Source organism: Mobula birostris, chromosome 6 (assembly GCF_030028105.1).
Source record: "Mobula birostris isolate sMobBir1 chromosome 6, sMobBir1.hap1, whole genome shotgun sequence".
NCBI lineage: Eukaryota > Metazoa > Chordata > Chondrichthyes > Myliobatiformes > Myliobatidae > Mobula > Mobula birostris.
In genome coordinates, this window is record NC_092375.1 from 161,222,118 (window position 1) to 161,249,663 (window position 27,546).

A 27,546-nucleotide genomic window follows, 5' to 3' on the forward strand; every position below is an offset into this window, starting at 1 on the left:
ACCTACACCAAAGTTTATTATCAAAGCACATACAGTATACAGTATATGTCACCTTATACAAGTGAGATTCATTTTCCTATGGGCACACTTAGCAAATCTATAGAATAATAACCACAACAGATCAATGAAATAAATAAATAAATAAGCAAGCAAGCAATAAATATCAAGAACATAACATGAAGAGTCCTTGAAAGTGAGTTCGTTTATTGTGGGAACATTTCACTGATGGGGCAAGTGAAGTTGAATGAAGTCATAGAAACATAGAAAAACTACAGCACAATACAGGCCCTTTGGCCCACAATGCTGTGCCAAACATGTATTTACTTTAGAAATTACCTAGGGCTGCCAAAGCCCTCTATTTTTCGAAGTTCAATGTACCTAATCAGAAGTCTCTTAAAAGACCCTATCGTATCCACCTCCACCACCATCGCTAGCAGCCCATTCCACACACTCACCACTCAATGCATAAAAAACTCACCCCTGACATCTTCTCTGTACCCCTTAAAACTGTGCCCTCTCGTGCTAGCCGTTTCAGCCTTGGGAAAAAGCCTCTGACTATCCACACGATCAATGCCTCTCATCATCTCATACACCTCTATCAGGTCACCTCTCATCCTCCGTCGCTCCAAGGAGAAAAGGCCAAGTTCACTCAACCTATTCTCGTAAGACATGCTGCCCAATCCAGGCAACAACATCCCTGTAAATCTACTCTGCACCCTTTCTATAGTTTCCACATCTTTCCTGTAGTGAGGTGACCAGAACTGAGCACAGTACTCCAAGTGGGGTCTAACCAGGGTTCTATGTATCTGCAACATTACCTCTCACTCCTAAATTCAATTCCACGATTGATGAAGGCCAATACACCGTATGCCTTCTTAACCACAGAGTCAACCTGCACAGCAGCTTTGAGTGTCCCAAAGGACTCGGACCCCAAAATCCCTCTGATCCTCCACACTGCCTAGACTCTTACCATTAATATTATATTCTTTCATCATATTTGACCGACCAAAATGAACCACCTCACACTTACCTGAGTTGAACTCCATCTGCCACTTCTCAGCCCTATCGATGCATCCTATCGATGTCCTGCTGCAACTTCTGACAACCCTCCACACTATCCACAACACCCTCAATCTTTGTGTCATCAGCAAATTTACTAACCCATCCTCCACTTCCTCATCCAGGTCATTTATAAAAATCACGAAGGGTTCCCAGAACAGATCGCTGAGGCACACCACTGGTCACCAACCTCCAATCAGAATGTGACCCTCTACAACCACTCTTTACCTTCTGTGGGCAAGCCAATTCTGGATCCACAAAGTAAGGCCCCCTTGGATCCTATGCCTCCTTATTTTCTCAATAAGCCTTGCATGGGGTACCTTGTCAAATGCCTTGCTGAAATCCATATACACTACATCTACTGCTCTACCTTCATAAACATGTTTAGTCACATCCTCAAAAAACTCAGTCAGGCTTGTAAGGCATGACCTGCCTTTGACAAAGCCATGCTGACTATTCCTAATCATATTATACCTCTCCAAGTGTTCATAAATCCTGTCTCTCAGAATCTTCTCCATCAACTTACCAACCACTGAAATAAGACTCACTGGTCTATAATTTCCTGGGCTATCTCTACTCCCTTTCTTGAATAATGGAACAACATCCACAACCCTCCAATCCTCCGGAACCTCTCCCATCCCCATTGATGATCATTGCCAGAGGCTCAGCAATCTCCTCCCTCACCTCTCACAATAGCCTGGGGTACATCTAGTCCTGTCCTGGAGACTTACCCAACTTCGTGCTTTCCAAAATCTCCGGCACTTCCTCTTTCTTAATGTCTGTATGCTCAAGCTTTTCAGTCCATTGTAAGTCATCCCTACAATTGCCAAGATCCTTTTTCTGTTGTGGATGCTGAAGCTAAGTGTTCATTAAGTACCTCAGCTATCTCCTCCAGTTCCATACACACTTTTCCACTGTCACACTTGATTGGTCCTATTCTCCCACATCTTATCCTCTTGCTGTTCACATATTTGTATAATGCCTTGGGGTTTTCATCAGTTCTGCTCACCAAGGCCTTCTCATGGCTCCTTCTGGCTCTCCGAATTTCATTCTTAAGCTCCTTCCTGCTAGCCTTATAATCTTCTAGATTTTTAAAATTACCTAGTTTTTTGAACCTTTCGTAAACTCTTCTTTTCTCCTTGACTAGATTTTCAACATCCTTTGTACACCACGGTTCTTGTACCTTACCATCCTTTCCCTGTCTCATTAGAATGTACCTATGCAGAACACCATGCAAATATCCCCTGAACATTTGCCACATTTCTGCTGTACATTTCCCTGAGAACAACTGTTCCCAATTTATGCTTCCAAGTTCCTGCCTGATAGGTTCATATTTCCCCTTACTCCAATTAAACACTTTCCTAACTTGTCTGTTCCTATCCCTCTCCAATGCTATGGTAAAGTAGAATTGTTATCACTATCTCCAAAATGGTCTCCCACTGAGACACCTGACACCTGACCATGTTCATTTCCCAATACCAGATCAATTTCAGCCTCTCTTCTGGTAGGCTTATCTACATATTGTGTCAGGAAACCTTCCTGAACACACCTTACAAACTCCACCCCATCTAAACTCCTTGCTCTAGGGAGATGCCAATCAATGTTTGGGAAATTAAAATCTCCCACCATAACAACCCAGTTATTATTACACCTTTCCAGAATCTGTCTCCCTATCTGCTCCTTGATGTCCCTGTTACTATTGGGTTGTCTATAAAAAACACTGAGTAGAGTTATTGACCCCTTCCTGATTCTAACTTCCACCCACAGAGACCCAGTAGACAATCCCTCCATGACTTCCTCCTTTTCTGCAACTGTGACGCTATCTCTGATTAGCAGTGCCACGCCCCCACCTCTTTTGCCTCTCTCCCTGTCCTTTCTGAAACATCTAAAGCCTGGCACTCTAAGTAACCATTCCTGCTCCTGAACCATCCAAGTCTCTGTAATGGCCACAACATCATAGCTCCAGTACAGATCCACACTCTAAGCTCATCCGCTTCATTCATGATGCTTCTTGCATTAAAATAGACACATCTCAAACCATCGGTCTGAGTGTATCCCTTCTCCATCACCTGCCTATCCTCCCTCTCGCATTGTCTCCAAGCTTTCTCTATATGTGAGCCAACCGCCCCTTCCTCTGTCTCTTCAGTTCGGTTCCCACCCCCAGCAATTCTAGTTTAAATTCTCAATAGCCTTAGCAAATCTCCTTGCCCGGATATTGGTCCCCCTCAGATTCAAGTGCAACCTGTCACGCCTGCTCCAAAAGAGGTCCCAATGATCCAGAAATCTGAATCCCTGCCCCCTGTTCCAATCCCTCAGCAACACATTTATCCTCCACCTCACTCTATTCCTATACTGTCATTCCCTTTGGTTCAAGAGCCTGATGGTTGAGGGGTAGCAACTGTTCCTGAACCTGGTAGTGGTGAGTCCTGAGGCTCCTGTACCTTCCTTCTGATAGCAGCAGCGAGAAGAGAACATGACCTGGGATGCTGCTTTCCTGTGACAGAATTTGCTGAAGCTCCACAAACTCTTAAGGGAGCAGAGACTCTCCCAGTGGGAAAGGGCGGACAGTCACTGGTGTGTGTACGTACACGACTGGCGGCTCTCCACCTCAGGATCCTGCAGAGATTCCTGTATGCCGAGCACCCTCCCAGGTGGCACGTGTTGACGAAATTCTTTCTCCAGAGGAGCTGCTGTCTTCACGAAGAGATGCAGCTGCAACCGGCAGGTGTCAGCCGTGCTGCTTTGCATAGTCTGCCCAGCTTCTATCATGACCTACTGAGAGTCTGGAACATGGTTGCCTCAGGCCAGGAATCCCCTCCTCTGGCAGAGGGTGGAGTCCTGGCCGACTCTTGCCCTACCTTAACGGATGTCAGTGCGACTCGGATGTGTGGAACGGCTCGGGCTGAGCTCACCTCTGCACTGCTGGAGCTGCTTGTCAGGCCCAGGTCCTGCAGTCTTATCCGAGAGCCGAGCCCGTACAACTTGAGCTGTCTCTCCTCGTCACCCACAATCCCATTCAAGGATGCAAGTAGCAGGTACCTGTATGGGCTGCTCCTTCACACCCTCCACTTCCTAGCCCTTGTCCACCATCCTGACACGCCGTGGCGGGCTGTCTTTCCACCTGGAGGTGATGGGGGTCCCCAATGGAAGTCCCTTTACAAGGGAGTTCTTCCCACCCTGAGGATCTGGAGTGGATGCTACTGTATAAAGGTGCCCTGCAATAAGTTCTTTAGTTTACATACTGATCTCCCAGCCGCATACTATTTCTGCAGGCTGGAGGAGACGATGTACCACATGTACACAGAGTGTGTGAGGCTGCAGCCCCTTTTTGCGTATCTGCTTGGGCTGCTTCTCATCCTCTGCCCCACCCTATTTATATACGCTCATCCAGTAAGGAAGGGGGTGTGGAGGGATGAGGGTGTCCACGTCAACTTGCTCCTAACGAAATCATCCATCCGTGGGTCTTGGAAACGGGTGTCAAAGGGATCTGCCCAGGCAGACTGCCTGGCAACGTATAGGGGGTATGTTCGTGCCCAGGTAAATATTGAGAAGGAACATGGCGACCACAGAGGCGTTCCGGGAACATTGAGCTCTGTGGGGGGTTAGTGCCATCATTGACAAGAGATGGAAGCATTTTAGTTTAATGTCATTTGTCTATTTGTAGTGTAGTAATTGTGTTAGTCACTGGTTTGTATATATTGTAACACTGAATTTGTAATAAAGATATTTTGTAAAAAAAAAAGGAAGCAAAGATGCTGCTGTGCTTTCTTCCTAATTGCACTTACATACTGGGCCCAGGACAATAACACTGAGGAATGTAAAGTTGCTGACCCTCTCCACCTCTGCTCCCCTCAATCTTGCTGACATTGAGTAAGAAGTTGTCGTTGTAGCACCATTCAGGCAGATTTTCAATCTCCCTCCTATATGCTGATTCAACACCACCTTTCATTTGGCCTTACAGTGGTATCGTCAGCAAACTTAACATTGGAGCTGTGCTTAGCAATACAGTCATAAGTGTAAAGCAAATAGAGCAGGGGGCTAAGCACACAACCCTGTGGTGCACCTGTGTTGATGGAGATCATGGAGATGTTGCTAATCTAAACTGACTGGGGTCTGCAAGAGAGGAAATCGAGGATACAATTACACAAGGAGATATTGAGGTAGTCTCAACATAACATAACTGGAATATTACTAAATGTGATGCTATGGCATCCAGAGATCTGTATTGAAAACTTTAGAATTTGTTACTAGTATCATGCTAGGCTCTTCAATATTTTTTGTGAAATAGTAAAGGTTAACTCTAACATACAAGTTTGCAAAAATTTGCTCTTCCAAAAATTATTTTATCCATTCTTTACCTCTTCTGATGTCCAACTGGGAACTTCAATAAGTTATGTACTTCCTCCAAAACTACGCTGTGGGTATTTTTCATACCTGTGCTGCAACAGCAATAACGCAAACCATGTTACGATAAGACCAAGTATAAAAATCCCAAACCCAACCTGCCTGATGGCTGACCCATACCCATGCCAACCTCTGCGAAGCTAACTCAACCACAGTGAACACAAACCCAGCTTAATGAAAACACGACAAACCCAATTCAGTCAATCAAGCAGCAACTATGGTGAGAAAAAAAAAGTCAATATTTCAGGACAGCGACCCTTCCTCAGAACTGGGGGAAGAGTGGAGGATTTAGTTTTCAAAGCAGGGTTGGGGGTGAGGAGGGGAGGAGGTAGAGGGGTGAGGCATCAGGCAGAAGTCCTTATTTCACATGTTTTTAAAGAGCATATACTGACCATTAAAAAGGCACTTAAAATAAAACAAGTGAGAAAAAGACATCAGCATGATTACACTGGAGAATAATTTTTTTGAAAGTGTTTCTTCTTTAGAATTTTATTTGTTTTTGATAAGACAGCTTGAAGGTGATCATGAATGATTTCAGACTACTTGTAGGACTTAAGAATTTGGAGAAACAAGAAATTAGCTTTTACTGAATATAATGCATTTAATTACATAGCGGTTCTGACACTTTGCAATAGGTCAACTAAAGATGTTTTGTTAGTGATTTTCATTTGTACTCAGTGTCTGAGGCTTCCGAAGCGTCCAACGGTTGCCCTGATATTGTTTCTCCACCACAAGAATGTCCCAGTGAAACCTATCACCATGCTCATCACTGACTGATCTGCAGGGAGGTCTAAGTGGGAATTCAGAAAATGAATCTTTAGTGACATGTTGTACTTCATGGTTTTGTATGTATGAAGCATGTTGTTAATCAGCTGCATGCAATTAGGTTCTCTGTAGTTGCCAAGAAAATTTTCAATAACACCTTTGAATGCCTGCCATGTGATTTTTTTGGGTTCCACTGGAAGTTCTTTAAATTGTCTGTCATTGATGACCTGTTTGATTTGTGGACCAATAAAAATGCCTTCCTTAATCTTGGCATCCGTTATTCTGATTTATTAATTGAAATAGGTGATTTTTTAAAAATTGGGTTGTGATAAGAGAAATTTTATGATTTTCATGATCAGCAACCTAAACTCCAAAGGATACACCCAAAGTATTCAGGAAGCAAAATCTTTGTTGTCCAAAGTTATTAGAAGTGAGTGAGCACTTTACCTGAAACTGGAAAATTCAGTGCTCACCAAGGAGGTTATAAAATGCTAGGTCAGGAGATATAGTTCTTCTAGTTTAAATTGGGCATCACTATACCTGTGGAGGAAGCTGCAGACATGAGATTGAGAATATTAACTTACAACATAAAACTCAGGACTAGCCCTGTGGCATGAGGACAGATGCTCCACAGAAGCTACTTGACTAGTTGAGTTCTTCCAGCATTTCTGCTTTTGTTTCAGATTCTAGTATCTGTAGATTTGTTTGCAGATTTTCTAACCCAATCCTACCTGAAGTGGTTGGACCCCACATTAAGGGCATCAGCTGAACCCATCCTGTCTTTACAAATCTCACAAGTATGGTTTCTATAAGTGTCACTAGATTGCGGCAATACACATGAACCATCTTTATCCCCTCATTTCTCACTCAAGAAGCACAAGGATCAATTGTTCCCTTTCACTACCCAGCAAGCTTTCACCAAATCGGCTGCTAGGACAGAGCCTGGCACCACATTCAATAACAGAACAAACCACACTCCAATGACCCATTTGTCTGAAACTCAAAACAGATAGGAAACAGCAGATTACTCTGACATTACAAATGTTCATCAAGTTTTTTTTCCTTTAAATGTGCAATTTTTGACTCATTAATTACATTACCTTATGATTTTACGATAGATTGTGACATGGCAGACATCATTTACAGCAAAGAAACAGTGGTGTGATCATTCTCATGTAAACTAATGACACAAATCAAAAATATTGCTCATGGATCGAATATTCATTCCTTCAGTTACAAAATTTACTGATAATCAAGAACCTAAAGCATTTTTATCAATAGCTTCATTACAAATCACAGTAAAATTGTGTAACTCAGTACTGAAAATATGCACAAAGATATTCCGTCTTACGAATGCAGGCTTTCACGCATGCTGTCATTCCTTCGGCAAAGATTTGGGACTATGTAAATCCCTTTGTGGCTAAGTGTTTGTAGTGAAACACTGAAATTAAATTGGTCCTACTTAATTAACAATGAAACATGACTTCACGTCACTAGCGACTTAAAGTATCCAACCTTTATTTGAAAACTACTACATTTCAAGACACCATTTTAGATGTGTGTTATTTTAGTTTGTTGACTGCAACTGGACAATGCTTTCCAAGATTTTTTAAATATACAGAGTTAACCATTTTATAAATATACACAACTTATAAAATCTACTAAATCAAAATGGTCTCATCCATAAATTTTATTGCTGTAACTGTTTGAGAATCCAGGTGTATCATACAACAATTTGACTTTTGAAAAATATGTCTTCTAAAAAAAGGTTTACAAAACAATGAATACCCAAAAAAAATACTAGCAACACTTAGGAATAATTAAAATCTGGAATTTTTTGGCATTCACTAATAAAAGATAAATCAAATTATCATCATTTTGTGTGATAACATAACATTTTCAGTTCAATATAAAAGAAGACAAATTCAATGTCATGGTCCTGGATTTTTCCAGCATGTAGAAAGATCATGTGCATTTACTTGAGAAGGTAGATAATAATGTACATGATCAGAAAAGTATACCACCAACCCCAGTCAAGATTCTCTTATCAGGAAAATGCATGCACCAAAAAATTAAAAAGGCAACAACTGGACATTTTGTACACAATGCAGATTTTATCTGGCAAACCTCCATTTAATCACACTTTTTGCAAACTCGTACGTGGTCAAACCCTAAAGTGCAAACTATTTACAGGGTGTCTGGTCAGAAGCAAGACATGAATGTCCTTGTACTAATAACAGTGGTCATACAACTAACCATACTGTATTAGTGCTGGGGTTTTCCTTGTTAATAAAGTGGTGTCCATAATTGCACATAAGTAAGAGTTGATCAGCAACTGTCCATTAAACTTGAAAGGGATCTCTTTTCAAGGTTCTTTAATTCAGCAGAACTACCAACCAAACATGTACTCCATGGCTTTGGAAACAAGACTTTCATCTTTTCTAGGAGTCTGTCTGTCTGAAACCACCTAAAATGGAGGGGAAAAAATGAAATGAAAAACTGATTTAGTTTCCAACTACTATTTCAAATTAACTAACAACATCAGTCTCCAGTTTTTCGCATTAACATATAAATTACATTCAAGAGGAGCTCACTCAACTCTTCAAACTTGCTCCCCATTCAGAAAGATCACAGCTGATCTGACTGTAACCTCAACCTCACATACCCATCTACTCACTGAGGCTTCCACCTGCTTTCAGAATCAAGTACTTATCTACTTAAAAATATTCATAAATTGCTTCCACTGCACTTTTTAAGACAGTTTCGAACACTCAATACTTACCTTTATGTTACATGGGCACTTATTTTTAAAGAGCATCCACTTACTCCAGATTTACCCACAAGAGAAACATATTCACCTTGTCAAGATCATTTATAATCTTACATACAGTATTTCACAGTAAGTTCCCACTCGCTCTTTTAAACTTCAGCAGATACAAGTATAGGTAGTCCAACCTTTTCTCAAAATCACCTGTCCATCTAAAGCATTAAACCAATATATCTTATCCAAACCTATTTCAACACTATAAATCAAGAGACAAGTATCGTACTTGCCAATCACATACCTGATAGTCACTACTAGAAGCTTTGTATGCAGCAGCCAAAGGCCTCATTGCAGTAGTTTTTGGCGTACTTGGTGACTGGGCAGCTATACTCATAGTGTTGATAGGAGGAGTGAAGACAGAGTAGACAGATCCACCACTTCCATCATTTGTCTCCATAACACTCTACGTATTAAAGGGCACATTTTTGAATTTTTTTTTAAATGAACTTTTGTCTTCAAAACTACTCTATTAAAAAAAAAAACATGTTATCCTTGAAACATACACACATAACATCATAACTAGACTTATGTCCCAACTGGGAAAGGCACTAAGAGCAATAACACTAACATGTTTTACTTTTTGGAAAAATCTCTAAAAATCTTGTAATGTCATAAAATGACATTCGTTATTTCCTTTTGTTTTAAACTCTTCACTAAAGCATTTAAATTTTTATAAAACCAGGAAAACTGGAGGGGGGGAGGGGGGAATTCGAAATCAATGAAAGCTGTACTCAAGGTAAATGATAACTTCAAGTTCACCGTACTGATGTTTCAACTTACTTAAAAGAGCAAATTTCATGTATAATCAAGATGGAAAATAAGCAGAACTTTGGTGATCTTTTAATAAAAGCTTATAATGAAAACAATGTACATTAATTTTCCAAAAATCTGTTATTCAATCAGTCAGGAATTCCAGCTGTTTGCCATCTAGCTCACCAGATAATACTTGTCACACTCTCCTTCCTACTCACCAGTGCACCAGCTTCAACATTCCCTTACAACTTACCTAGTTCACTGAAAATTTATTTTATATTGTAACCTCTAAGAAAAGGAACTGAAAGTACATTGAGGTATTAACAAAAATAACATCCAACAGTCTGGAAAATCTGCCAGTCCAGCACAACCAAAAGTCTTGTGCATGCCAGCTTATAAGAATTTTACTGTACATTGTCAAAGAGGACAACCCAAGGCTCTGCATAAAAGCACCAAGGAGGCCAGAGTACTCAGTGGTCTAGAAGCATTTCCAAAAGCCTTGACTGTAGCTTAAGAAATGTGCAAACTTCAACTAAAATAATGTTAAAAAGACAACTTACCTTATCAATACATGGTTTCACTCCAACCATAATGGACTCGCCAAAAATCTTCCCATCTTTACTTAATGCTTTTCTGGCCTGCAGTTTAGACTGATACTGAATGTGCATCCAATTTCCATTGTTTGACATCTGTGTACCATTCAACACAACCAAAATCAGTTTTAGATCCAAAAGAAAAAGCAGCATAGGGCAATATTCAGTGTTTGCTTTATTGTGTAGGTAAAGATTATGCAATGCATAATGTAGAGAATAAAAAGAACACAACATCAGATTACGTAGTGATTGTATGGAATGCAGTTTTGTTCCTTAAACAATGTAGTCAGGAAAAGCCAAATGACATCCCTTTACTTTATTAAATTTATAAAATATGAAGTCAAGTTTCAGCTCCATAAAGTGAATTTTTTCCATTTTGAAGGATTATGGCACATCTGTTATTAAGTGGGTAAAATGAATTCAGTAATTTCAATTCAGCAGAAGTTACCAATAGAATCAAAGAGCAACAGCTTAAAGCATGGTTGGAAATGAAAAGGATCTTTCTATTTAACTCTCCACTGGCTAATCAATAGATTGAAATAGATTGATTAAGCCTCTAGCATTTGAACTGAAGGAATTGGGGAAGAACAGTTGGGAAGAAATAGATTCATGGGGACTGTGCTCTTTTGGAATGAAGCAGTTTGATTCAAAAAGTCTTCCTTTGAGTGGAAGAACAGAATTCAGGTAAATTTTTAATTTTTGGAGAGGGCAAGATTAGTGGAATCCAAAGGCTGATGTGATAATGTGTGGAAGCAAATATTCTGATCTACAAGATACACAATTTAGTCTGCCTCACAAAATTTTAAAAGCTATGTCAAATGTAACATATCAATCTACACAACAGTAGAAATTATATTACAAAAGTTTCCAGAAGGAATATCATTTAATATTTAAGAACTTTATATGACCAATGTTGACAATGTAATGCATTAACTGTGTAACGTTGATCAAATGCTATCAGGTTTTCTTTTTAAAATGCTGACTCCAGAATCACAACTGGTTTTCTACTGATGTCAGCCAAAAAATACATTCTCAATGGCTAATACATTCAGAATTCAAAAACAAAGCCTTTCAAACTGACCTGAGAAAATACAGACATATTTATTGTATTTTTCAAAGGTTAAAATGTCAATAGCGTTAGCTTGGATTATGTGAATAAAACCACATTGTAGCAGTCAATTGCAATTCAGCTCAAATACATTCAATTCACTGAATAAGTTCATCAACTGAATGCATAAGGAAAGTTTTCCCTATGAGTACAAATATGAATTATATGAAAATTATGAATTATCCCTTTGAGTAGAAATACGAATCATCATTATGCTCCTTACATTAAATTGCTCATTTACAAATTAAAGAGAACCTTCATTAATAGAACCACAAAAAAAAATTAAGTATTTCGATCCTTAGAAAGGTAAAAATGTTTCCACTGCAAAAATAGCATATAGCTTAAAGCCAGCTTTGTGGTAATACGCCTTTGTAATAATGAATTTATATTCAATATTGCAGTCACAGTTATCAAAACAGTACTATATACATGACAAATAATCCAATTATACTAACTACATTGGCTTGTCAATCTTTGCTAGTCCTGAGGGGAATATTACATTTGTCAAGTGAATGCAGAAAGTTCCAATTTCTGCCTAAGTATATAGTTACGCTTAAAACAAGTAGTAGCAAGCTTTACCGATTTAGAAGGCTGCTTCTATTTATCTTTTTGAAGGTAAATGGTCTCAATCTATCCTTGGAAAATAACACAATTTCAAGTTCAACTTGTATTCAGCTTGCTGATTACACCAAACCACTTCAGGATCAGAAAAAAAAAATTTCATTTGATGGAAATGTTTGAATTTTACACTAACTAATGAATTAACCCATAACATTAAATAGTACTTTAGTAAAAGCCACATGAAAAAGTTACAACTGGAGGGGTTGACCAGTTGTTGGAACCTTACCACATGCTTTAAGATATTTCCATATTGTGCAAATTGTAGGAGGATGTATGAAGCAGATGCTGGAGGAAACCTGTAATGGGATTTTCCAAGTGTGATTAACTTTAAATAAAGTAATCATACTGCACAAGAAGCTAAACTTACAGTTAAAAACCAGGAACATTAGCAATGACTAAGTTTTGCAAGATTACTTCTAGTCACTAGAAATTTGATTTCTTTTTGCAGATAAACATTTCCAATTTGAACAGTTACAAATCAGAAAAAAAAAATGCAATCAGCCAGATGTTGGATTTCCAAGTTTATTTTAGTATCAAACCAGCCATTCAGTCTACAACTGACAGCCACTAAAACCAACTTAGAGACTGGAAACTATCGTAAACTATATGATATTCTATTGACTAGTCAATAATTCAAGTTGTCAAAGCATTAGATGCCTTAAGAATCCTCTGCCAAGCTAAAGTTAACACTATGCAGTAAAGATATTGTTCTATTACAAATTTGTAATTTAAATATGCCATGTCATTAGGAATACAGGTGTCCCCCGCTTCCCGAACGTTCACTTTACGACATTTCGCTTTTACGAAAGACCTACATTACTACCTGTTTTCACTAACCGAAAGAGGATTTTTGCTTTTACAAAAAAAGACACCCGCTTTAAACTTGTGTTTACCCGAGGAATACTACCATGACCATGAAGCCTTGCGTGGGCAGGTGTGTGCACATGCATGTACGTGCCAATTTTTTTCTACAAATCTGTTTTGGCTCAATCTTCCCGATTCTGATAAATGAAACTACACTGTACATACATTATTTCTACTTTATATAGGCTGTGTATTTATCATATCATTCCTGCTTTTACTATATGTTAGTGTTATTTTAGGTTTTATGTGCTATTTGGTATGATTTGGTAGGTTATTTTTTGGGTCTGGGAATGCTCAAAATGCTTCCCCATATAAATTAATGGTAATTGCTTCTTCACTTTTTGTCATTTCGGCTTACAAACGGTTTCATAGGAACGCTCTACCTTCGGATAGCGGGGGAATCCTGTACACAAAATGCTGAATTGTTCTTTTGTTAATTTAACTGTGTCTCAAAGGTAGAACAATGGCAAAATTACAGCTCTCAGATATAAACTGGTTAAATCCTTGGTGAGACTAGTGAAGATTCTAAATCTTCACATAAATGATTCTGATAGAAAAAAAAAGAAAAATAGGTTAACAAATAGATTTAGTGAACGAGCAACAATTTAAGGCATGGTTGAAGTCCTAACTTAATTTTGGAATGTTAACTCAAATACAATTCCTCAAAATAACCTGCATTCCTTCCAAGTATTAATCAGAGAAAACTTTTATCAAACACGAGTCACTTCTGCTCTCTAATTTAAAACCTGGGCAATCACTTATTCCATACACGTCTATACAGAGAAAGATTGATTCTATCATCATAAACCAAAGGCAGCAGTAAAAAAAAAGTCATTGCAATCAGGACTGATCAGCAGACTAGAGATATTACTAATTCAAAAAGAAATATTCTTATTATTGAAACCAATGAAGAATGCAAGGAAACACACACAACATGCTGGAGGACCTCAGCAGGTTGGGCAGCATCCGTAGAAATGATCAGTCAATGTTTCGGGCCGAGACCCTTCGTCAGGACTGAAGAGGGAAGGGGCAGGGGCCCTATAAAGAAGGTGGGGGGAGGGTGGGAAGGAGAAGGCTGGTAGGTGCCAGGTGAAAAACCAGTAAGGGGAAAGATCAAGGGGGGGGGGGAAGGGATAGGTAGGAAAGGCGAAGAAGGAATAGGGAAAAGCACAATGGGTAGTAGGAGATGGAACCATGAGGGAGGTGATATGCAGCTGGAGGAGGGGGCAGAGTGAAACTGGGATGGGGGAAAGGAGGGGGAGGGAATTACCAGAAGTTGGAGAATTCAATTTCATACCAAGGGGCTGGAGACTACCTAGATGGTATATGAGGTGTTGCTCCTCCAACCTGAGTTTGGACTCATCATGGCAGTAGAGGAGGCCATGTATGGACATATCCGAATGGGAATGTGAAGCAGAGTTGAAGTGGGTGGCAACCAGGAGATCCTGTCTGTTGTGGCAGACAGAGCAGAGGCGCTCGACAAAGCGGTCCCCCAATCTGCATCGGGTCTCACTGATGTAGAGGAGGCCGCACCAGGAGCACCTGATGCAATAGATGACCCCAACAGACTCACAAGTGAAGTGCTGCCTCACCTGGAAGGACTGTTTGGGGACAGACAGGATCTTTGACCTTTCCCCATACTAGTTTTTCACCTGGCACCTACCAGCCGTCTCCTTCCCACCCTCCACCCCACCTTCTTTATAGGGCCTCTGCCCCTTCCCTCTTCAGTCCTGACGAAGGGTTTCAGCCCAAAACGTTGACTGATCGTTTCCACGGATGCTGCCCGACCTGCTGAGTTCCTCCAGCGTGTTGTGTGTGTTGCTTTGACCCCAGCATCTGCAGAGTATTTTGTGTTGAAGAATGCAAGGATGTTTGTATCTCAATTCAGCCTATTAGGCAGCATCAAACAATGAAAAACTTCACTGAATAAAGCAAGGAAGAGGTTATAGCAACATAAGCTAACTATTGGGAGTGACTGATGTAAAGTTGTCAAAGCCCTCAACCATGGAACAATTCCACTATGGTGTTGGTACCCTCACTGTCATGTGTATCATACATTCATAGCTATTTCTAAAATGGACACAGAAAATAGATGACACAAACCCAAAAACTGTAATCCAATTTTCATCTAAATGATCATCTGAAGTGAGAGATTCTCCTTGAGTATAGAACGGGTCTGCTTGTGCAGGAGAAAGTGTGGACTTTCTGTGCTGGCCAATCGTGGTTGGCGTAAATACATTACCACCTAAAGACAGAAAATAAACAGGTAAGATTCAGTACCTTCTACAGAACAATCATTTCACCTCAAGATGCAGAAAACAGAAGACCTTTGAGCCCACTGTGCCATTCAATACGATTGTGGCCGATCATCCAAATTCAGTAGTCCATTCCAGCTTTCTCCTTGTAACTGTTACTTTGTTTAGCCCAAGAAGAGTATCTAACCCCTTCTTTGAAGAGTTCAGCGATTAGCTTCAACCGCTTTCTATGGTAGAAATTCCCTCTGGCTCCATTCACCCCAACCCCCTCCTTTGGGTGGGGGGAAACAAATTTTCCAGCTGAAATGACTTGCTTCTTTTACCCCAGTCTGCAACCCCTGAACTTGGACTCCCCTGCCATTAGGAATGTACTTCCTGCACCTAAGCTGCCGAGTTCTTTCTCACATTAATTAAAGGAGTACAGAAAGGCAAGCAAATGCGCTCTTCAGTTTTACTGAACAACGCATCGCAGCCATAGAAGCAATGTGCATCCATTACTCACAACAGATTTCTCATTGCTGCAGTCGTCAGGAATCACTGACTTCATCACGATGAGTGTGTGCTTTCAAGAAGCCCTGGATGACCCAGCAGATTCAGTCTGCTGAGGGCTAAACCTGCAGCACTCAAGACCAGCAATTCAGAACACTTCAAGGCACTCAGGTACAACTTACAGAAGGTGAATGTGCGAGCAAAAAAGCAATTCCATGCGAAGCTAGAGACAAAATCAGATGCACTACAGCACTGGCAGGGTTTGCATGCCATAAACTTACTACAAGGTGAAACCTAACAGCATAAATCACACCGATGCTTCACCCGCTAATCAGCTCAATGCCTTTTATGCACAATTTGAAAGGGAGAATAACATTACACCTGTATAAATTGCCACAGCATTCGGTTACTCTGTGATCACTGTCTCAAAGGTCAATAGTAGGAGATCCTTCAAAAAAGTGAATTCTCGCAAGATGTCAGGCCTTGATGATGAAGCTGGCTGGGTACAGAAAACCAACCAACTGGCTGGAGTGAGTGTTCAAGGACATGTTAATTTCTCATTGCTGCAGTCATACCAATGCCCAAAAACAGCAAGGTGAACTGCCTCAATGACTATCGCCTGGTGGCACTCACATCTACTTTGAAAAAGTTGCTTTGTACTTTGTTAACTCCTGCCCAAGCAACAATCTAGACCCGCTGCAATTTGCCTAACACCACAATCTGTCTATCAACACAAAAGATCTAGTTGATGCAATCTCACTGACTCTCCACTTTTTTTTTTAAAAAGTGCCTAGACAACAACAAAACATACGTTAAGCTGTTTATTGATTACAGTTAAGCATTCAACACTATCACCCCTTCAGTATTCATCAACAAGCTTCAAAACTTGGGCCTGAGCCTTCCTCTGCAACTGGATCCTCAACTTTCTTACTGGGAGACCACATATCTGAAACAACATCTGCTGCCCACTGGCAACCAACACAGGAGCACCTCAAGGTTGCTTGCTTAGTCTGCTGCTCTACTGATTCTACACTCTATGTGGCTAAGCACAGCTCAAACAGCATTTATAAATTCGTACACAACACCACTGTTGTTGGTAAAATCTCAGGGGGTGACAAAGAAGCAACAGATGTGCCACAGTTCAGTTGTGTGAATGGTGGTGCAATAACAATCTCGCACTCAGTGTCAGTAAGACCAACAAACTGACTGGACTTCAGGAAGGCAAAGTTAGAAAAACACACACTGGTCCTCAGAGGTGTCAATGAACCTCTCAGATGACCTATCCTGGGCCTAACCCACTGATGCACTCGTACAGAAAGCACACTAGTGGCTCTATTTCTTCAGGAGATTTGGTATGTTGCCAAAAATTCTTGCAAATATCCATAAACATACAGTGGAGAACGTTCTCACGAGCTGCATCACAGCTGTTCCAATGCACAGGATTGCAAGAAAGCAGTCTCCATCACTCAAACCCTCAAAAAGGACATGCCTTCTTCTCATTACTACCATCAGGAAGGGGTTACAGGAGGCTGAAGACCCACATTCAACAATTTGGAAACAGCTTCTCCCACCCCTCCCACCACCAAATTTCTGAATGATACATGAACACTACCCCTTAACTTTTTTTTAAAAAAAACATTTTTATAAGTTATAGTAATTTTATGACTTGGCAGTGTACCGCTGCCACAAAGCATCAAATAATATGACATACGAGTTGGAGAGAACAAATTCGATTCAGATTCTGATTAGAAACAGATCTTGGATTTCAACTGAATGTAATGAAGACCCACCATTAAGGGCCTAGTATTTGATGTCCAGTGATAAATACTCAAAACTTATTATCATGTAATAATGTGCAGGGAGCAGGAAACTTCAGAATGTTAGAACACTTTTCTTAAGGTAATGAAGGCTTTGTAAACTGTCACTATATTTTTTGATAGTTCACAACAGAATTCAGCAATAGTGTGAAAGATCGAGAATAGTGTACCATTTCTGACATGTGTGCAGAATGTATAGAAAGAAATCTATGGAAGTAATAATTTGAAGCAAGAGGTCAGGCATTCTCGGCTCTCTCTCTCTCTCTCTCTCTCTATGCCATAAAATATATCTTCTTGGGGCAGGATTGAACCCAGCGACTCAGATTATATTGGGATACTGTTTTTTATTGGTCAGTAGTGTGGGAGATTATGCTACAACTTATAAAATCTCAGTCAGATATCAGCTGGAAAACCGTGTGTGTGCAATTCTGATCACCTTGTTATGAGAAGGGTATGATGGGACAAGAGACTGCAGAGTACGTTCACCAGGGTTGCCACATTTCATTTTGAAGACACTTGAGAAGTCATGGCTATTCTTCCTAAAGCAGAGAATGTTAAGAGGCATGACTTAAATATGTAAACATAGGGTTCTCAGTAATATTAGCTGGACTGTTACCTGTTAATTGCTTACTACAAAATGGCTTCTCTGAAGTGTTAAACTAAAATGGTCTCTCGTACTGTTAACTGCTGAGTAAGGAGTTCTCTGTGGCGGTATGTTTGGGTTATAGTTAGTGAAATGGTTTGCTAGCTAATGGAAGTCATGTTATGCTATCTTGTATGTGTGTGCTGAGTTGAGGAGCGCGGGCTTTTTCGCGAGGCGAGCAGAGAGGACGGACGTGCAGGGAATGGACAGCGGTTCCAGGGTGGCAGATACCGGACCTCGGGGGTACGGATGGTGGCCGGAGTCTCGGAAGAACGTTGTGGATGGAATCGGAGGCGTGAGCTCCAATGTATTAAAATATTATGTGCACAAGACTGATAAGTTACTTATGTGGCACCTTTTCTTTTAGTTGCTGCTACTAACCCATCACCAAAACTTGCTATAAAGTATGATTCTTTACTTGCACTTGGTATATTGTTTGACATTTGTGTCGTGGCTGATCATTGAGTGCCTCACACCGTATCCGTACCAAAGCATTTGCATTGTTTGGCGGGGTCGATGGCCATTCACCCTAGGCAACGGAAGTCAGTTGGGGCAAAGGCCGTCACATAAAATTTTGAGGGATGTAGATCGGGTAAACTGAAGGAAGCATTTCTCCATATCAAGGATATAGATTTAGAGCAAATGGAAACAAATTTAGATGGGATCTGAGGAGGATCTTTTCCAACACAAAGAGTGGCATATAACTGAAATGCATTGAATAAGAGAATAGTTGAAGTTGGGTCACTGAGAAATATCCAGAAGAGTACTTAAATCACTTGAGCTTAAAATACGACGGACCAAGAGCCAAGCAATGGGATAAATACAGAAGGGTTCTTGTTCACGTGGCACAAGTGGCCTGTTTCTATGCCTCAACCTCAGTGACATCTGTGAGGGGTCTGCATGTTTTCCCTGTGAGCATGTAAATTTTCCACAACATCCCAGAGATGTGAAGGTCGGTAAGTTAGCTGGCCACTGTAAATTGCCCAATGTGTATGTTAAACCTGAGGATGTCAAGAGGATGTGGAATATCAACATAGAAAGTGTAGGATTGGAATAAACAGACACTTGTTTGTCAGCACTAGTTAGTGAGTTGAAGGGCCTCATTATACGCTACATGTTTATATGATGTGACAGTTTCCTTTATTTTTCTATGTTATGGTGCAAAAGGCTTTTAGAAGCCAACCAGCACAAGGTGCAGACTTCATACTGACTTGGTTTTGTTGGAATAATTCGTAACTTAATGAGGAAAGCCTTCATCTCATAGATTTAAAAGAACTAGTTTAAGGCATGGATAAAGAATTTGTACTAAGCATCATAATGATGTATGTGCACTAAGGAGTGAGCAAGAAGGGTTTTAACAGGTTACATTTGCCAAAGTACTATCTCAGAGTGGAAAGAAGTTGCTTCTTCATGATTTTTAAATATTAAGAAAGGAGCCTCCTATACTTATTTATCATGAAAACTGGTTTGTTTACATATTGTAAATAAAGAAACAAGATAGACTTTACACGTAAAGCTTTAAAGCAAATATCATGTCTGTGAGCAATAAACTATAATTGCTGAAAGAACTATATTAGCAGGAAACATACCTGACCCAGGTGTTGATAAATTACTCCCAAACAAAGGACTTTGGAGGCTTGAAACATTTCCCTATAATGAAAGAAGTAGCCAATGAAAAATAATCTTCAAATCACTGTGATTCAAACAATTTCTTATCATGCTAATAAACTGGTCATTTCTTACCATGCTAATAAAATGAAGGAAGGATAAACATGGATAAAAGGAATTCATTCTTTGCAACACCTATATGTATCAAGGTATTGAAAAACAGCACTGCCAGAGTCTTAGAAGTTTTCTTTTCTCCATTAAGACACATTCACTTCAGGGTATCAAGAAACCAGTGCAAAAGATAGAAGAAACAGTTTGGGGATGAATAAACTGATCCCTTAAAATAATCCAGATGGACAGAAAGAAAATTTAGACATTGCCGCAGTAAGGTGAAGTACTGTGGAATCACACTATACATTTCAGATTCAATAAACAATGCCCAGCTTGTGGCTACTGCAATTTATACAAGCAAGCTCATCATGCATAACTATCCCACTTAGAAATTGTCATCCTTAATTTTAATTTAAAACCTAAAGGAAATAATTCTATCTTGATCATCATTAGTTTAAAAAAAAGGTAGCAACCATTCAACACTTCACCTGAATTTACAAAATTTTAACCTGAAACAAAATTATTTATTTTTCCTGCAAAAAAAATCTCACTGCTTCTTATGCATCTCTCCTTCTCCACTCACAAATATAACTCTGGATATACATAGCTTACCGTATGAACCAGCAGCCCCAAAGCACGATGAAGCTTTGCCCAAATCAATTACCCTTTTGCATGAATCTAGCTCCTTACCAGCTGATGTGAATTTAAGGATGTGAGCCTAGCTCTTGAAGTTCCTAAATCGTCATATAGACTTCGGACCGGTGGAGCTCCACACTTATCTTTAGGAGTGGGTACAACTGGTTGGGGAGGTGTACCCCCTAATTTAAAGAAATAAAATGCATGAACACATTTCTCAAATGTAAGAAAACTTTACAATTAAAACAGTTATAATTTTGTTGGAATACATACAAATATGGAGATTAACTATACATATTAATGGAGGCAAGAGCATAAACTCAAATGCAAAACAGTATCTATACACTAGACTTGTAATTGCATTATAGTACTCAACTGGATTTAATTTAAGGTTCAGTGGTAACCAAAAGGCAAAAGCTTCTAAGATTTATAATATGGCCGAATTAATTCTATCTTTACTATTCAAACTTCCTCATTAGTAAGACAAGATTGAAAAAAAATACTGCAAACAAATTAAACATAAACTAGATTGAGGCGAAGGTAGTAGAGTCAAGACCTGCCTTTCCTTAATGGTAACAAAAGGCTGAAGACTGTCATTTGAGGATTTCCTCCTCATTAAAAACATGACTTTACCATCAAATAGAATACTTACCAAAACTAAAAATGCAATGACCAAGTACAACTTAAGAGCCAAAATCAATGCTCCTTACCTCCAAATGGAGTTCGTATATCTGTTATACTAGCTAAGGTGCCGCCAAAGTTACGTGCTTGAGGAGTGACTGGAGATGGTAAATCTCCCATCAAGAAACTAGGTAGAAACTGGGCCCCTCCACCGGGCTTAGGAGACGTTGGAGATCCCAGAGCCATTGGTTCAGATCCTATAATTAAAGGCCCCAATGAGTGATAATTGTATGAAGGTATACAAAAATTACTCAATTTTCTTTTTAAGAGCTGCTTTAGAAATGAAGAATTCTTGCTTTTCAAACACCTTAAATGTATGAAGGAGTTTGACAGAGTACTCTTGGAAAAGATGTTTTCATGTGTGACAGACTTAAATCAAAAGCCATAAATAACAAGATTAGTGACAAGTCAGAGCTAACATTGCCCATAAGAGTGAAGAGTAAAGACAGCAAGCCAAGGAAACACTGGGTGTTAGGGAATAGAAGAGTTGATTTAAAACAAAAAGGAACCATATGGTAGATTATAAAGTACTGAAAATGGGAGAGGTTCTTCAGGAATTTGAAGAGTGTAAAATGATACCTACAAGAGTCAGGAGGGCAAAGAAGAGCCACAAAGTATCACCAACAGAGAAAAACCCCAAGGAATATTGTAGCATAAAGATTTTTTCTCATGTATGTGAAGATGTAAGAAATAAAGTCAATTCATTCATATTTTAAGAGCAAAAGGTAACCAGGGAAAGACAGGGGGCTATTAGAGACCAAACGGCTAATCTGTACATGGAGCCAGGGGACATGGTGAAGATCTTAAATGAATATTCTAAATATGCATTTACCAATGAGGAAGGCATTGCAATTGGAAATAATATTTGGGACAGGGAAATTTTAGACAACATTACATTTATAAAAGAGTTATTCCATGCCATGGCAGGCATAAATGTGGATCCACCCCAGAGCCCTGTTATGATGCATTCCAAAAAGGAGGAGAATATCAGGGGACCTGATGGAGATATTTAAATCTTCAGTGGTCACAAATGAGGTGTCAAATAACTGGAAGGTACTGAAACTGATACAAAAGAAAAAAAAACTGGACGAATAGTGGATCAAGCAGCAACTACAGAGGCAAAATATGTACTTAGTGTTTACGGTTGAGACCCTGCATCAGGACCAACACAAGATCTTAACCTAAATGTCAACATACAGTGGCATGCAAAAGTTTGGGCACCCCTGGTCAAAATTTCTGTTACTGTGAATAGCTAAGCGAGTAAAAGATGAACTGATTTCCAAAAGGCATAAAGTTAAAGATGATATATTTCTTTAATATTTTAAGCAAGAAAACTTCTTTATTTCCATCTTTTTAGTTTCAAAATAACAATAAAGGAAAAGGGACCAAAGCAAAAGTTTGGGCACCCTGCATGGCAGTACTTAGTAACACCTCCTTTGGCAAGTATCACAGCTTGTAAATGCCTTTTGTAGCCAGCTAAGAGTCTTTCAATTCTTGTTTGGGGGATTTTTGCCCATTCTTCCTCGCAAAAGGCTTCTAGTTCTGTGAGATTCTTGGGCCGTTTTGCATGCACTGCTCTTTTGAGGTCTATCCACAGATTCTCGATGATGTTTAGGTCAGGGGACTGTGAGGGCCATGGCAAAACCTTCAGCTTGCACCTCTTGAGGTAGTCCATTGTGGATTTTGAGGTGTGTTTAGGATTATTATCCTGTTGTAGAAACCATCCTTTTTTCATCTTCGGCTTTTTTACAGATGGTGTGATGTTTGCTTCCAGAATTTGCTAGTATTTACAAACGTTTGTAATTGAATTCATTCTTCCCTCTACCAGTAAATGTTCCCCGTGCCACAGGCTACAACACAAGCCCAAAGCATGATCGATCCACCCCCATGCTTAACAGTTGGAGAGAGGTTCTTTTCATGAAATTCTGCACCCTTTTTTCTCCAAACATACCTTTGCTCATTGCAGCCAAAAAGTTCTATTTTAACTTCATCAGTCCACAGGACTTGTTTCCAAAATGCATCAGGCTTGTTTAGATGTTTTCTTGCTTAAAATATTAACGAAATATATCATCTTTAACTTTACGGCTTTTGGAGATCAATTCATCTTTTACTCGCTTAGCTATTCACAGTAACAGAAATTTTGACCAGGGGTGCCCAAACTTTTGCATGCCACTGTATAGCTTCTGACTCCACAGATGCTGCCTAGCCCAGCATTTTGCTTTTTTTTTTGTTTCAAATTACAATCTCTTTTGTCAACAAATGTGCAAATTTTATTGAAGAATAACAGCAGGGAGGTAAGCCAGAGAATCTCAGGCACTCAGTAATGTCAAAGGTACAGAAACTATTTGAAGAAATCCTGTGGATTAAAATTAGTCTACTCTTTAGATTGATTAGGGATCATCAGCACTCTTTAGATTGATTAGGGATCATCAGCACTCTTTAGATTGATTAGGGATCATCAGCACGGATTTTTGGTGGGAGATCCTGTCTAACTAATTTAACTGATTTTTTTTTGAAGGTGTTATCTAAATATATTTCTCAGTGGGTTCTTTTGGGTTTCTTGTGGCTGCCTGTAAGGAGACAAGGTTGTATAATGCATACATACATAATAAATATACTTTGAACTTAAATATATTGATGAAGGCAATGCAGCTGATTTAAGTTTCAGTAAGGCTTTGACAAGGTCCCAATAGAAGAGTGGCCAGAATGTCAGAGCCCATAGGATCTACGGCAAGTCAGATTCAGTACTGGCTTGGTAAAAGGAAACAGAGGGTGATGATGGAGACCTGCTTTTGTGATTGGAAGCCTATGAATAGAAAAGTATCTCAGGGATCAGTATTACAATATTTGCTGGTTTATTTATGTGCAACTTATGCTACTTTCACATATATATACGATTACTAAGTATGCAAATAACATGGAAATGAATGGTATTGATAGCGAGGAGGAGAATCTGGGCTACAGAATATTATTGATCAGCTGATAAAATGGGTTGAGCAATGGCAGATGGAACATAATCCTGGTAAGTATGGTTTTTTTTAGGGTCAAAAAATGGTAGGCCATATTCCACAAATGGTATAGCTCTAGGGACTATTGAGGAACAAAGGGACGTCAGAGTGCAAATCAAAAGGTCACTTAGTGGCAGTATAGATAGTTGGTGAAGGGTGATGAAGAATGCATATGGGATACATGCCTTCATTGGCAAGGAAGGGCATATTATACACCAGCAGGGAAGCTTTGCTAAAATGTACAAATCATTGGTTAGGCCACACATCACATTATAGCAAGGGACTGACTGAAATGAAGATATTGAGGAGGGCCAAAAACTGAGGCCCTTCCCCAAAGACCTTTTGCAGAGCCCATACTCATGATCAGCTTGTCCCTTGGCACAACGTTCTGGACTTTGAATGTGCTAGTTTGCAGCACTCAGTCATAGACTGTATCTTGCCCTAGAACATCAGTTCAGTGTACTAAGGGTTTGTTCCAATGTGGAACAACCAGAATAACAAACGCTGTGTGGGTTATGGATAGAGCTAATCATTTTGTTTTTCCAGTGTAGATATTTCAAAGGGTTAAATTGCAGACTGGCACAGATTATGGCAGTTCATTCACAGTAAAATGGTTAAATAGCCTAAATACAAGAGTGGTAGAGAAAATTAATTAATGAACAGTTTGAAATCATACACAGGGCAGGCACAGATCAGCAGTGTGATGATACATGCGAATCCAATAACACTCAAGAATCTCAATACCACTAGAACAAAACAGCTAACTTGGTCCAATCTACCAGCACAAATATGTTGCCATGACAGAGCATGAATGAAGTCTGTGTGACATCTACAAAATGCACCAGGTCTGTTGACAGTCCTTGCCAAATCTGTGTCTTCCATCATCAACAAGCAGGGCAAACCAACAGTTTAATGTTTTTTAAATCTGTGCTGCCCTTCAAGTCACAGTAAATGACTTACAAAATATCCATTCCTTCATAATCCCTGGGAAGATCCTGGAATTCCTGCATCACAGGAAACCAGTGGTACAAGAGAGAGTGGTTCACATTTTCACAAGGATAATTAAGTATGGACATTAAATGATGGTCTTTCTGCAAAACCCACAAAGCCGTCAGAATATTGTGAATACCAGAGAATCCATCAACATTTTAAAACGGTAAAGTTTTAAGGATGCGCACTCAAAAAAATGTTTAAAAGGGTGTTTTGTTCAGAACCCCTCTTAGAGTATTTTCGTTAGCTTTTTCCTTCTTGATATTTACCATTAAGTAGCCAGGTCATAATAAATATCCAGATTAAAGACTACAATCTTGTTTAAAAAAGTATTACTTCATTTTAAGATACTGCTTCTAAGATTACAAAACCAAGGAACAATAGGCATTAGCACAAGCATCAAGTCAACATATTCCATTCAGATTAATCTTTTGATGTAGATCATAAATCATAGTAAATTAATAACACAAGAAGTCACGTGGACCTTCAAGTCCATAGAAGGACTGCCCAACCTGATCTCATCTTCCAGCATTTCATGCACACACCCGGGCACTTTTTAAACTGGGATGAGGGTTTCTACTTCCAGTCTTTCAGGCAGTGATTTTCAAACCCTACCACCTTTTGAACATCTTTTTCTCATTTTCTCTCTGAACCTTTAAGCAATTTAAATCTATGCACTGAGATAACAGTATCAAATTGCAATTTCTACTGTTAAATCAGAATGCAGTTTATAACAAGGAATCCTCCAAGCACAAGAGTGAAGACAGCCTGTTGTATATGTAGACTAAAGCCTGAGCATAGCCCAGTTGATAATTCAAGCCACTTGTTTTCCAGCCATACTTGACAATTTACTCTCTGTTCCTGAAGGCCTCCCACCCATATGCCACACTGGATTCTAAAGGGCTCATAAGTTTGGTTTAAATTACCCAAGTTATGCCCCTTGTAAGACAGACCAGCTTGGTAGTCTAACCATGAACTTTCATTTTAATATTTTTTAAAAATTGACAGTTGGACAATAAATAGTAGAAGTCTAGTTCACATCCAAATCCAAGAGACTGCAATACAGGAAACTGAATCAATAAATCATCTGGAGGATCTAAAGGTACAACACAACCAAGCACAAACTGCAGCACAAATTCAGATGCTTTAACAAATGGATATCACAGAGTGTCTTGCCAATTCCCTGGCTTGTTTCAACATTTTCTGAAAAAGAAAATGAGTCACCCAAATCTGTCAGCTTAGGTTGATCTCATTCGATTTTCACTCTCCCATCTCTTGTTCTGCCCCTGGAAGATGGGCATTGCCCATGGGATCCAGACTTTTGCGAAGGGGGTTACTTCATTCCACAGCCTTCCAGTGTAAAACAGATTGATAGGTCTGTTCTAAAGATGTGCAGACTCACGATCCAGTTTCAAAATTTAAAATAAAACGCCTACTGGTAATTTAGGTCACGAATAAAATAATGCAATTATGCTTTCTGACCGCAGCTTATATCACGAGTAGACTATTACATTTGTTGGCTGGATGCAGTGCACAAACGTACTCACAGAGACCAGCAAAAAATTCAGTGGGAGCGACCTGAGCCTTTCTCAAATATGCCGCCAACACAAACCGCGCTGGACCATGCGTGGCGTTCCTTCCCTATTCGATCAGTAACTTCCCCACATCCGTTCGCGTGTTTCAGGAGGGGGATCCGGCAGCGGCCTGAGCACTGACCTCGCTCCAGGACTTTACCAACCACCCCGCCGCGTACGGACTTGCCGGGCTCCAGGCCCCTGAACCTCACCTTGGAACTCCATGGCACGGGGCTTTCTGAAGCGCTGCGCACACGTGGACCCGAAGGGCGAGCGGCCCGTCCCCCACCCAGAGGCCCCGCACCGCTTTCGGAAATGGCGGAAAATCTCCCTCCCAATTACAACCGCGGAGCTGCACGACGGGAAAAAAAGGCGTCACTCAACTGCTCGCTTCCAAGCGACTGAAAATCGGAGGGTTTGCCGGCTCGCTCGGCTATGCTGACGCTTACTCCGCCGGTATCTGCCTCGACTGTCAAGCCCTATGTGCAAAATGGGTTTGTTTGGCCACCATCCAGATGAGCAGAGGGCAAAATCCTCCAGGTCTGCACAACAACAAGCAGGCAGGAGGGGAGCTCTACAAATATCAAATGGCAAGGCTGACGTTAATAAATGTCATGACATTTAAAAGCAAGAGTGATAATAATCTCCCGTGGAGCTGCTTAGAGGAATTACAAGGAAAATGAAAACTGCAGATGGTATAAGTCTGAAATAATGCTAGAAACACTCAGACGGCTTCTGTAGAA

The 27,546-nt window shown here is 39.9% G+C and overlaps 1 protein-coding gene across 3 annotated transcripts; it reads right to left on the reverse strand.

Annotated features, from left to right (window-relative positions):
* Positions 1-7,729: 7,729 nt before the first annotated feature.
* nup35 (nucleoporin 35) lies at positions 7,730-27,307 on the reverse strand. Of its 3 annotated transcripts, none has more exons than XM_072261727.1 (9): positions 27,188-27,307; positions 21,261-21,428; positions 20,605-20,732; positions 19,785-19,845; positions 15,095-15,236; positions 12,354-12,423; positions 10,366-10,494; positions 9,294-9,455; positions 7,730-8,695 (listed from the first exon to the last, which is right to left on the reverse strand). In XM_072261727.1, exons 2-9 carry the CDS (start codon positions 21,415-21,417, stop codon positions 8,618-8,620), a joined length of 927 nt encoding a protein of 308 aa, XP_072117828.1. In that variant the 5' UTR covers positions 21,418-21,428; positions 27,188-27,307; the 3' UTR covers positions 7,730-8,617. The 3 variants fall into 3 exon arrangements, with proteins under 3 accessions (XP_072117828.1, XP_072117827.1, XP_072117829.1); XM_072261726.1 differs by lacking the exon at positions 27,188-27,307 and adding an exon at positions 27,016-27,149; XM_072261728.1 differs by lacking the exons at positions 21,261-21,428; positions 27,188-27,307 and adding an exon at positions 27,016-27,149.
* Between the last annotated feature and the right edge of the window lie 239 nt (positions 27,308-27,546).